This window comes from Penaeus vannamei, chromosome 25 (genome assembly GCF_042767895.1).
Source record: "Penaeus vannamei isolate JL-2024 chromosome 25, ASM4276789v1, whole genome shotgun sequence".
Classification (NCBI taxonomy): domain Eukaryota; kingdom Metazoa; phylum Arthropoda; class Malacostraca; order Decapoda; family Penaeidae; genus Penaeus; species Penaeus vannamei.
In genome coordinates this window covers 27,508,476-27,520,975 of record NC_091573.1, presented here as the reverse complement: position 1 = coordinate 27,520,975, position 12,500 = coordinate 27,508,476, and the positions used below count along the sequence as shown (strand labels likewise).

Sequence of the window (12,500 nt, the reverse complement as noted above, 5' to 3'; positions counted from 1 at the left end):
GGCTGTGCTATATATTTGCCCCTTTATAATACTTGTTTTACGGATAGATAATTTGTAGCTCCAGAAGAAGTGACATGCAACCTTTGGGAATACACATCTCGAAACCTAAAGGGGTAAGTCTAGGAAAGGGAACTGCCATAGTAAAAAGCCCTTTTTTTTATTTGTTACTTCCATCCTCCACCTCCTTCTCCTCCTTAAAAAAAATAAAATAAAGAAAGACAAAGACACTTTATGGGTATGACTTGGGATATTATCATCTGCCGAGAGCAACCGTGCACAGGAGAGTCTATGCGGGAATGATCTGAATAACATAATTGGAGTGAATAACCGATTTGAGGACACTGCACCTTGATTCTGCCGATTCCAAGATCTCAGGAGTACTCTGTGATTTTCCTATATTGAAAGGATGGATATGTGGTCATCACTCATCCAACATTTTTTGCAAATTTGTAGCCTATAATCTTGTCTAGTACAATATATACTTGATCTTATTTTCAGACTTTTTGCTAAGCATTAGGCAAAAATCTTGTGATAAAATACCACAAATTACCATCATTCAAACAACTCTATTAAATTTCATGAAATCATAACTAATCTCTGAAACAAAATTTTTAAAAACATCTAAACAAATGGTCATGGGTATAAAATACAAAAGTTAATCATGAAAATTTTAGAATGCTGAATGTTCTTTTCCTTTCTTTTTAAACAGCCAAAACTGCACATAAAATACAAAGCATTTCTGAAGTAAAATCTTATTACATACAATGTAATATTGCTGTTATCATGTTATGTACGAGACACTATAATAATAATGATCTTTATCAACTCTGTGCAGGCTAACTTTCTCAAAAAATCACAACTTCCATTATCAAATTTCTCTTTCTCTACTGCACAAGCAACTTGGAATCACATCAACTGCCATTTTACTGACAGTAAACAATTGACAGTAATGGTTTATGTGGTCATTTCATTTCCCTACTATGGAGTTTCAACCTATGTCTTACCCTGAAAAACACACATCTTAGAAAACGACTCCCTCCTATACACATATCTTAAATAGTAATAATAACAATAACAATAACAAACAATAACAATAATGATTATAAAGTAACAGTTACGACAATGAATCAAGAAATGCAGCCCAAAAGCTTCATGCTCAATTATCCTCTTGTGGACTGAGGAAAATTGGCCACAATTTTCCACTGAAGAAAGCAGAGGAAAATTTGCCACAATTTTCCACTGAAGAAAGCAGATGAAAATTTGCCACAATTTTCCACTGAAGAAAGCAGAACTTCATTTCAATATCAAGAAAAGCCAAGAACGTTCCTCTAATTGTAAGCGTAAAACATTCATTCTAAAATCAAATTTATAAACAAAATCAAAACCATGTATTTATATAATCTTTCGAAACCATATAAAAGTGTTTATTTAATCATATCTTTATTTATTGACTGATTCTTATATTTTTTTATTTTTTTTACCTTTCTCCAAGTAGTGGGGGGGCACCGCTGGGGGATTAGGGCCTGGGACACGGTGAGGGGCTGGGTCGTCATTCATGGCTACAACGAACCAAAGGGAAGGGGGGAAAAATGCTTCTTTTAATAACACACACCTACGACAGTTAACATGAATATGCAGCTACATCCTTTCCCTTTTATTTTTTGGGTGGTTATTTCATAGACTATTACGTCTTTTGCTGATCTTTATAAAAGTGACTACTACATGAAAAAGACATGGCTGCATTCTGTTTTTTTCCCCTCCACTCCAATTTCCACAACTACTCTTTTTCACACTTTTCTCATCTTTATGCATTCAATGAGCTACTCCAAAATAGACTAACAGACACACAGACACAGACACACACACACACACACTCTCTCTCTCTCTCTCTCTCCTGCATGCACATGCACAAACACAAAACACACACACACACACACACACACACACACACACACACAAACACACACACATATATATATACAAACATAAACAAGCAAACACTCAGACAAAGACACACACACACTTTTCCTCTCTCTTTCTCTCCCCAACCCACATCTTCACTCTAGTTCTCTTTCTCCCCCTCCTATCTCCCTTTCCTCTAGTTTCCCTATCCTCCCATCATTCCAAAACAATGGGAATAAGAAAAGGACAACTGAAAAATACAATTCTTGGCACTGACCTTTCTCCATGAAGTGCGGGGGTACAGCTGGAGGGATGTCAGTGTCGCTGGGAGGCGGTGGGGGCAGGGGGGGAGACGAGGCACCCGAAGAGCGGCTGTTGTACTCCTGCTCACTCACTACCCCAGAGGAGGCTGGTGACGGGGGGGCTGGAGTGATGCGACAGAGCACGGAGTATTATTTACATGGAGTGTTTCGAGTATTTGTGTTATCATTTCCTCTTATCATCATTATTGTTCATTTACTGTATTTTTTCATTTCCCCCCCCCTTCTTTAAACTGAAAAATTATTGAAGTGCCAATAAATCAAAAGATTATTTCTACCTAATGCAATCAGTATAAGACATGAATGTTACATCAAATTGACAAAATTACTATGCATGTCTATAAACAATTATCAAATAAATATGTACATGAATAACCTATTATATATATGTGTGTGTGTGTGTGTGTGTGTGTGTGTGTGTGTGTGTGTGTGTGTGTGTGTGTGTGTGTGTGTGTGTGTGTGTGTGTGTGTGTGTGTGTATGTGTGTGTATGTGTGTGTATGTGTGTGTATGTGTGTGTGTGTGTGTGTATGTGTGTGTGTGTGTGTGTGTGTGTGTGTGTGTGTGTGTGTGTGTGTGTGTGTGTGTCTGTGTGTGTGTGTCTGTGTGTGTGTGTGTGTGTGTGTGTGTGTGGGTGTGTGTGTGTGGGTGTGTGTGTGTGTGTGTGTGTGCGTGTGTGTGCGCGTGCGTGAGTGTGTACTTCTGTCCAAGTGCTTGTAAGCGCATTTGTTTCTGTGTGCCTGTGTTTGGGAGTGCCTGTGTGTGTGGCATTATGTGGTTTAGTGTGAGTACAGGTGTAGGCTGTGTAAAGGTAAGGGTAAGGCTGAGGGTAAGGTTGAGGGTAATGTTGAGGGTAAGGGTGAGGGATAGGGTGAAGGTGAGGGAGATGGTGAAGGTGAGGGAGAGGGTAAGGGAAAGGGTGAGGGTGAAGGTGAGGGAGAGGGTGAGGGTGAGGGTGAGGGAGAGGGAAAGGGTGAAGGCGAGGGAGAAGGTGTGGGCAAGGGTGAGGGTGAGGGTGAGGGTGAGGGAGAGAGTGAAGTTGAAGAAGGGGTGTTGATAAGGATAGAGATGAGGGTATAGGTGAGGGTGTGGGACAATGTGTGTGCATGCAGGTCCATATGTTATGCATGTAAAGTACTGTATATTCATGAGTATAAATGTATATTGTAAATGAGCAGGAGTTTATGTGTATGTGTAATGCATAATAAATCAAATTCAAATTCTTATCATCTAAACTAAGACTGAAGTTTGGCAACATGTCTATAAAAATGAAAAGTCAAAAAAATATTGACAGATACTTAGAACTGGGATATTTAAAATACATAACAAAATAATGATGGGTACGAGTTTATATGCTTTTAACTAATAAAAAACATTTACCACAAAAAATTCATATTAATCTCTATATTTGGAAACCATACAGAGAAAAAAACAAGTGCACATTCATTTTAAAGATACACTAATCGAGAAATAAATATATACACATTTAAAGAGAGAAAGACAGAAAAAAATAGAGTAAGATGCATGAAAAAATAAAATGTTTAATACACAAGGAATTACAGTATGCTTGATACTTTATGATCAGTTCATCAAAATCTAAAGAACAATCAAAATGCAAAAAGCAACTATAAAACACAACGGACACCTTTCTTCTAGCTTAATCTGTTAGGAAAATTACTACAGCTAATAGCATTTTAATAATATTATGCACACTTGGGATAAAGTATTTAATTACAGACTGGAGGTGGAAAGCAAGATAATTCTACATAATCATAGGCTATGTATACAGCATACCATAATTATGAAAAGAAAAAAATTATATGTGAAAATACTCTTCTTCAGAGATTCAGCTTTATCAAATAAATAAATAAATAAACAAATAATAATAATATATGAAAAAAGTTAGGGTTGTTGTATTTGAATTACCCCCCCACACACATTTATGTTTTATTCTATTATCTAAGCTATGAACATGAACTACCTTTACTCTGGGGTGGTGGCAATAACTTCTGCTTAGTATCAAAGGTTAAAAAAATTATGCTTTCACTTGGTAACAATGAAAGAAAGAAGGAAAGAAATACAAATAAAGTCCCTGAAAGCAAAATTCAAAACTATGATAAATCAAAATCACTGTTCATATATATACATAGTAATACACACATCTGTGGTGACAGTTATAATAACCATACATTAAAAACTGGTGCGTCTCATGCACGTGACATCTATCCATACCCATCAATTTCCCCTAAGTAGGACCAGGGAAACTAATGTCAATAAGTGTAAATATATCTTTCAGAGGTGCTTTAGTCTCTCAGTGGCACTGTACAAAAAAAAAAAAAAAAAGTATGTAAAAGAAAATTTCATCTAGCTAAATACTATTTCCAACTCTGGTAACAAAAAAAAAAAAAAAAAGATTAACAAAAGGGGAAGACTAGAACTTCAACCACTAAATTCCTGTTTAACTATTCATGCACAAGAAAGAAGGACTCCAGTCTAAGTGTTCAACTGTACATCAAAAATTAGGCATCCAGTACTTTAAAAGGGCCATTCAATTATCAGCCAGTGCTACAAAGTTCTTGGTATAATTATCTTTTTTAAGTACACACTACTAACACACTGAAAACACAAAACCATGCATTCTAAGGGGAGCACACTTAAAAACGACTATATTAGAAGCCTTTGTTCCCATTATTTTTTTCTTCCTCTTTTTTTTTGTTTTTTTTTTTTGGTCGGCCTCCTCTTGCTGTTATTAATAAGATTAAGATTACGGTTCTAGTCACCTAAGACTGCCTCGTTGCTCTTGTTCGAGAGGCTCTTGTTAGTCAGGTTCTTTGGTAAGGTCATGGCGGGTCGTATCAGAGTGGGGTAGCCTTGGTGAGCGTGCGGGAAGATGGAGTATAAATATTTTTCAAATTACTTTTTTTTTTTTCCCTCTCTCTCTCTCTCTTTTTCCCCTCACTCCCACTTACTCATTCACTCACTCTCTCCCTCTCTCTCCAAATTTAAAAGCTAAAGGATTTTTATGAAAGTTTATATGAATATTTATGAATGTAAATCTATCATCCACAGACTCACCATATCTTCTCAACCGGCCGTCTCTTCTGTGGCTACAAACTATGCAAGTTGATGTGACCCCCACAAGATAAAGAAAAGATTCCAACAAACCAATGTTAATTAGTATATCAAAATCATATCCACGGCTTTGGTAATAAAAAAAATCAAAATTTTGCATCAATGAACTATGTATCATGCACTGTATATCACTCACTCAGAAGCCTGGATGTTTTCCCACTTTTCTAAACAACATGCCACATTAGTAATAAAACATTAGTATATAAATACATAAAAAAACATACCTGTATGTATGTATACAAGTATGTACCATATTCTATCTCTACATATATACTATATATATCTATATTCATCTATCTTTTATTTGTATATGTATATATATATATGTACAATACATACACATACAATATTCCAATATTCAAAATATTCTCAATGTGTATATATATTTATATATATTTATATATATATATATATATATATATATATATATATATATATATATATATATATATATATATATATATATGAATATATTATATTATATATATATATATATATATATATATATATATATATATATATATTTGAATATATTATATATATATAACATACACATTATGTTTATATCATATACATATATCATATGTATATATACATATATAAGTATAAATATAGATACTAATATAAATATCAATATTTATATATGCATAATATATATATAAATATATATATATATATATATATATATATATATATATATATATATATATATATATATATATACTAATATAATATAATAATATATAAATATCAATATGAAATAAATCGATATATATGTATATATGTATATGTATACCTATACATACATACATATTTGTATGTATATATATATATATATATATATATATATATATATATATATATATATATATATGTATATATATATTTATATATAAATATGTATACATCTATCTATATATATATATATACACTATTTACATTATATATATTATATATATCATATATATTACATGTATACTTCCATACACTTTCATATATTCATATACACTTACAAATAATCTAGTTTTATAAGAAGAAAAAAAAGTCCTAACCCCCTGGCTGCAGATGGCAAAAATACATGCCATGTCCACTGTAACTTTTGTTCATCGATTATGTTCACAAAGAAATGCCTCCACATGTGATTATTGAACAAGTAGTTGGTTATTAGTCCTACCTATCTCAGCTGTTTACCCTTTTACTTGACTTTTGGAAAGATATTATTGATCATTTTAATATTCTTATTGTCATTTGTGTTCTCGTAACATAATAATATTAGTCAATTGCAATAATACCATAATAGATATTAACATCATTAAAAAGAAAAGAAAAGAAAAGAAAAGAAAAGATTAGAAATAAAATCCCATATAGTCAAGAAATGGAGAAATCAAACAAGATCACTAAAGCCTACCATTCAACTCCTTGGAGGCTTACACTCATGAAGCTATTTGTGGGCAACAAAATTCACCAAAGACAACAGTGGACCATACATGAACCTGCAGCCGATGGGTTAACTAATACTCAAAATATGCTGAATATGAACCAGTAATTCAGCTTATTAGTAGCTTCAATGAACTATATATTCATTGTCTCAAGACTTTCTTGGTAAGGTTATTTGATAAATAATTCAATGTTAGATCTGGTAGTAATGGGAAAAACACGAATATGAGTGCTGTCACAGTGCTTATTCGGAAACCTGAAAAGGATTAGCGTCCCAAACAAAGCTGGATGAAAACCAGGATAAACAAGAAAGCCATCAACTCATCTATCCTGTTATCCAAATCAATGGAAGAGAGCTTAACATAGCATAGCATTACTCACATATACAGTATGGCTGGATACATGGCAGATTAGCATAGATCCCTAAAGCACAAAGGATATCACATGTATGTATCATCAAGTTTAACAAATATCTTGAAATATGTTAATATCATGTGAGGCAAAGGTTTGAAAAACAGAAAGTTGAATGAATCCTTCTAGATGACACAGTGACTTCCACTTCAATAGAATTTTCAACAACTGTATATATCCTACAGTGAAAAGACATAACTAAAAAATAACTAATACCACTCCATCAACTGTCAACAGTTTACATGAATAAATCTGTATTAACACCTAGATTGAATGGTCCTTGCAACACCATCAAATCTTGAACCATAATGACATCTGCAAGGAATACTGGAACAGCAACATAAGCAATTAATTTACCCACATAACTATCATGCACAGATTGCAATTATGCACACAAAATACATTCACACCTAGAACAGATCATCTAGAAAGCATTTGCACACCAACAGACATGAATAAACATTATTTACCTTTGTATATGAGATTTAAAAAGGTAATCTCATATCTAAACAAATTGATAAAAAAAATAATAAAACTTAGTTTTTCTCTCTTATATTCTTCCTTAACTCTTCTTATGTTTCCCTCTCTCTTAGGTTTAGTCATATATATATATATATATATATATATATATATATATATGTAAACATCCTCCTCTCATATAAATATACAAGCACACAAGCACAAACAAACAAATAAACCTTCAAACATACAAAGCTCATCACATTTTCGAGACTTTTCCTTCAAGATACCCCCCAAAAAAACAACAAGGCAAGGCAACTTACGTGGCATACCCATAGGATGGGCTGCATATTGCGGTTGCTCCATGTGGGGTGGGGGAGGAGGCGGGGTGTAGGAACCCTGGGGTGCGCCATGGGCCATGGGATGCACCATGCCTACTTGGGGAGGAGGTGCTGCTCCCCCGTTGTGGTTCATGGGGGCTACATGGGCAGCTGACTGGTGGGGCAAGGTGCTGTAGCCACTCGAGCGGTCATTACGTCGTGGATGGCCAATAGGGTAGTTGGGAGCATAGTTGCTAGGTACCTGCAGGGATTTTGAGTTGGATATCTTCTGGTGTTTGTATTAAGTCATGCCAAAAATATTAGATAGTATATACATCACATATATCTCACAAAACCTGAAATTCAGGACACCACAAAAGCATCTGAAATTAAGCATACCAACCTGAGGAGGTGCCACAGCTGGAGGAGTGCGGTACTCCCGTGAGCCCCTAGAGAGGCTGCTCACAGACCTGTTGGCCTGGGGAGGTGTTGGTGGCTTCGTGGTGGGGGCAGGTCCGGCAGAAGTGGGGGGCTGGTGGACTGGAGGGGGCATGCCCACACTGCTGGCTGAACGTCTGGACCGTGGGGTACTGCTGGACGATGAACGCATGCCATGCCCTACATCATCTAAGCCTATGGTAGTGGAAAGCATAAGTTCATGAGATATATTCTGTAAGAAAAATGTGACAGAAAATGTATTAACCCCTAAGAGATGTGCATCCTGTAAATAGAAATGCTCAGATGAGGACACAGGGAAACTTGTTTCAACATGCCACAGGGTGCCAGTAAATGATTATGATGTTTTGAACTCTAATATAAATTTTGATTTGCACCATCCAAAAAATACAATTAATTCTTTTGTGTGGCCTGAATTTGAGTGGATATGAATAATTGTTAACCCACTGTTCACAGATGGTATGCATGCTTCCCATAAGTGAGATTTGTATCATATACTTAGCTGATCATGCAGGCTTATAAATGCATATTCCATTTATTTTTGTTATACAACAAATATATACATTTATATATAGGAGATGACAATTAGCTAACAGATGCCTTGGTAAGTCATTACCTTGTAATAGATAATTGATGTCTGTGCATTTCAGGTGATTATGGGTGCCTGACAAGGTGTAAGAATTCAAAAACACCACTGGATATTGCTGCCAATTTTCTACTGTTGATTCTCTACTACTGAGGTAATCTCAAGTTGTGTTTTACAGATATACACAATACAGTTGCCTCAGATATCAGGGGTTAAATCAAACAAATATTCACATAGCTCATCAAATTAAATCAAACCACAGTGGAACTCACATCCAAAGTCGATGGGCTTCCTCACATATTTGATTGGTTTCTCTGTGTTTGCTGGCGCAAGTATCTTGTATTGCCTGGCAGTTGTCTTGTTGGTCGTGAGGACGCCAATCTCCCTCCTGGCCACCTTCTCCTTGTGAACCATTACCATCTGGAAAAAAAAGAGGCTATGCATGACCTTAGAGCCCAAATGCTTACTGGAAAATGAAATGATTAAGGACTATCTAAAATCTATGACTTTGTTTTGGCAAATTCTGTAAGTTTGTAATTTTGCTTGGAAAATGTATACTTCCCTTTAGGTATATTACTGAACTGAAACTTTTATCTCCAATTACACATAGAACCGTATCTCAACCAATATTTCTTACCTAAAAATTAAGTTAAATTTAGGACCGACAAAGAATAGACTGAACATTTAAAAAATTAGCTGTAAAGTAAATTAACTTCTTATTCTTGTTAATGGTGTTTAATGCTTTAAAAATCCCGTACAAATATTTTACACATTCCTTTTTATTCACAAAAGTTTAAAAAAGCACATACTTGACCTACCTGAGATATGTAATTAACCTGACTCTCCATTTCTGCCAGTTGGTGTGCCTGCTGATCAATCATTTGCAAGAAGTTGTATGCTAGAGTATTTATCTGGTAAGCCACACTAGCAAGGGACTGCGTCGTGTAGTTCTTAGTTTCCTCCAGTGCTTGGGCTTTGTTCTCTGCCTGTTACAAAAAATTGTTTATTAGCATATGACTTGCCCGAACTCATTCTAATAAATATACAAAGGATGTACTCTTAGAGGGGAGAACAGTATTACACTGAACCACAATAAATGTGTGTACAATCACAAAAAAAAAAAAAAAACAGCAAAGGAAAAGAAAAATAAATAAATAAACAAATAAACAAAAATAAAATAAAACTCGCTTCATGCGTTTTTTCTAAAAGATTAGTGCTACCAAGATGCTTTACCCTCGCAAAGTTCTCTATGCAATATGAAGCCACTTTCTCCAGGTTGGCATGAGAGTCCGAGAGTGACTGCCGTCCCTCCGGAATCTCCTGCTGGACTAGCGACACAAACTCCGATGACAGAGCCATGGCTGCCACGTCTTCTCTGTTAGGAAGAAAAATGTTCAAGTTAATAATTTTATGTTTGCTTTCAATGGTAAAACATACAAGAACTGTAACACAAAATAGCAGTGAGATGGGTTAGTACGGGGATTAGTACTAATGTACTCAGCATTCAGGAGTGTAAGTCATTTTCCTATCATTATTCTTTATATAATTACCCAAAGTTCAGTTGATGTATACATGTAAATGATGACTAAGGTATACCTGGGTCAACTTTCAAAGACTGTCATATACTTTTAATCGATACTTTCATAAGACATTTTCATAAAACTAACCTATATGACCTAATGTTGACTAATTACTCTGGCAAGACACTTTTGGTTGACCTCCTCAGCAATCCATCACTAAAAACCATGAAGAAACATTCAATGTTCTATCTTGCAAAAATATATATGATAAAAGATTGCTGGCCTATGTCTTAACAGTGATGGTGCAGAGGCCATGACAATAGTCTGACACTATTTAGCGTCAAGTTGAACTAAAATTGTAGGACTTTCACAACACACAAGTTTCAAGAGGATTTAGATAAAATATAGTTAATACAGAGAACAAATGCCACATTAACCTTATTGTAGGCTACTTATTAAAATTTAACTGAACCAGAATGCATTCTCAGAATACAAAATAACACTAAAACTCTAACAAGATCTAAATGCCTATGCTTTTAAACCTCCTGACCCCTCAGAACATACATAATTGATATTTTTGGCCTTTGAAGAGACTGAAACGCTAAGGCTGAAGAGATTACTTTACAGTACATCATCTCTGGACTGACTTCAGAATATAGGGATTTCTTCACAGATTGCAGCAATTCCAAAAGAATTTTGATGGAACACAGCCAATGCAATCACAAGAAAAGAAGGCATTTTTCTAATATATGACAACTAACATTTTTGGCGGTCAATTGTACAAGGAATTGATAGATCACTTTTTATCTAACTCACTATAGTAATAAAACACTTCCAACAGCTGCTTCAACTTTCACCCTACAAACTTCACTGGTCCACAGAAAATATGACCTATTTAGAAAATGCACATAAAGAAAATGGATGGGGGGAAAATGCGACATATATCTGTCTCATACTGACAGTGTTTGGTCAGTTATGGCCTGAATTTAACTGTTTATTTATTTATTTATTTATTTATTTATTATTATTATTTTTTTTTACAATCTTTGCATTTCATATTCCACACAAGTAAACTAAGGATGGTCACTTTGACAGCCTGTCATTTTCAAGTATGGCTAACCGGTGTCAAGACTGTGACAGTGGTTTCAGTGAGTTTATTTAAAAAGTTCTCTGGTGATTGTGAGGCAATAATAAGTTTGTGCAAAGACGACACGCTCATTTTGGACACCATCAAGTGTGGAGCAGACTGCCGAACAGACTTAAAGGAAAAACTTTTTCGGTACAACGAATCTCGAAAACTAAATAATATGCGTGTCAGATGCCAATTTCAAAGGTCGATTTTCTAACATACTTGGTTTGAAAATAGTAACTTGGACATCGAAAGTAATTTTTTCTTTATTAATTTCTTTATTTTTTGTATGCACCTATACGAGATGTATTAGGACTCTCAAAAATAACTACATGTGATTAGACAAGCTTTTGCCAAGAAGTGTGTCTCCTGGTGTTTCAATAATACCTCAGAAAAGATTGGTGGTCCAGACAAAATTGTTGAAATCGATCAAAGTAAATTTGGGAAAAGGAAGTTCAATGTTGGGTGTGTTATAGAAGGGCAGTAGGTGTTTGGCAGGGTTTGCCATCAAACAAGACAATTTTTCCTTGTCCTGGTAGCTTACAGAGACACAGAAACGCTCCTCAGCATCATCAAAGAAAAAATTGAGCCAGGAACAACCATAATAAGTGATTGTTGGAAGGCATATAAATGCCTTCAACACGTCACAGTGAATCACTCAATCAATTTTGTGGATCCTATCACTGCTGTTCACATGAACACTATGGAAAGGAGGCGGAGAGAGGCAAAGGCGAAAGTTCCCCGTTATGGCAGGAGGAAATACTACTCAGTGGGTTATTTGGCTCTGGCAATGCTTCAGATGTATATCTCTGAGACCAACAAGTGTCTG

The 12,500-nt window shown here is 35.0% G+C and overlaps 1 protein-coding gene across 17 annotated transcripts in view; it reads right to left on the bottom strand.

Annotated features, from left to right (window-relative positions):
- Positions 1 to 12,500, bottom strand: part of Abi (tyrosine kinase Abl) — a 20,041-nt gene that overhangs the window by 5,415 nt on the left and 2,126 nt on the right. For 3 of the 17 annotated variants that reach the window (XM_070139356.1, XM_070139357.1, XM_070139353.1), the window contains exons 2-8: positions 10,256 to 10,397; positions 9,841 to 10,008; positions 9,295 to 9,442; positions 8,384 to 8,613; positions 7,984 to 8,242; positions 2,180 to 2,326; positions 1,482 to 1,559 (exon numbers count right to left, since the gene is read on the bottom strand). In XM_070139356.1, the coding sequence (XP_069995457.1) occupies positions 1,482 to 1,559; positions 2,180 to 2,326; positions 7,984 to 8,242; positions 8,384 to 8,613; positions 9,295 to 9,442; positions 9,841 to 10,008; positions 10,256 to 10,381 (1,156 nt within the window). In that variant the 5' untranslated portion in view covers positions 10,382 to 10,397. Of the gene's footprint in view, positions 1 to 1,481; positions 1,560 to 2,179; positions 2,327 to 5,001; positions 5,092 to 5,296; positions 5,336 to 7,171; positions 7,214 to 7,983; positions 8,243 to 8,383; positions 8,614 to 9,052; positions 9,101 to 9,294; positions 9,443 to 9,840; positions 10,009 to 10,255; positions 10,398 to 10,689; positions 10,754 to 12,500 lie in introns of those variants that run through there. The other 14 variants (XM_070139342.1, XM_070139341.1, XM_070139346.1 and 11 more) reach the window with 10 other exon arrangements.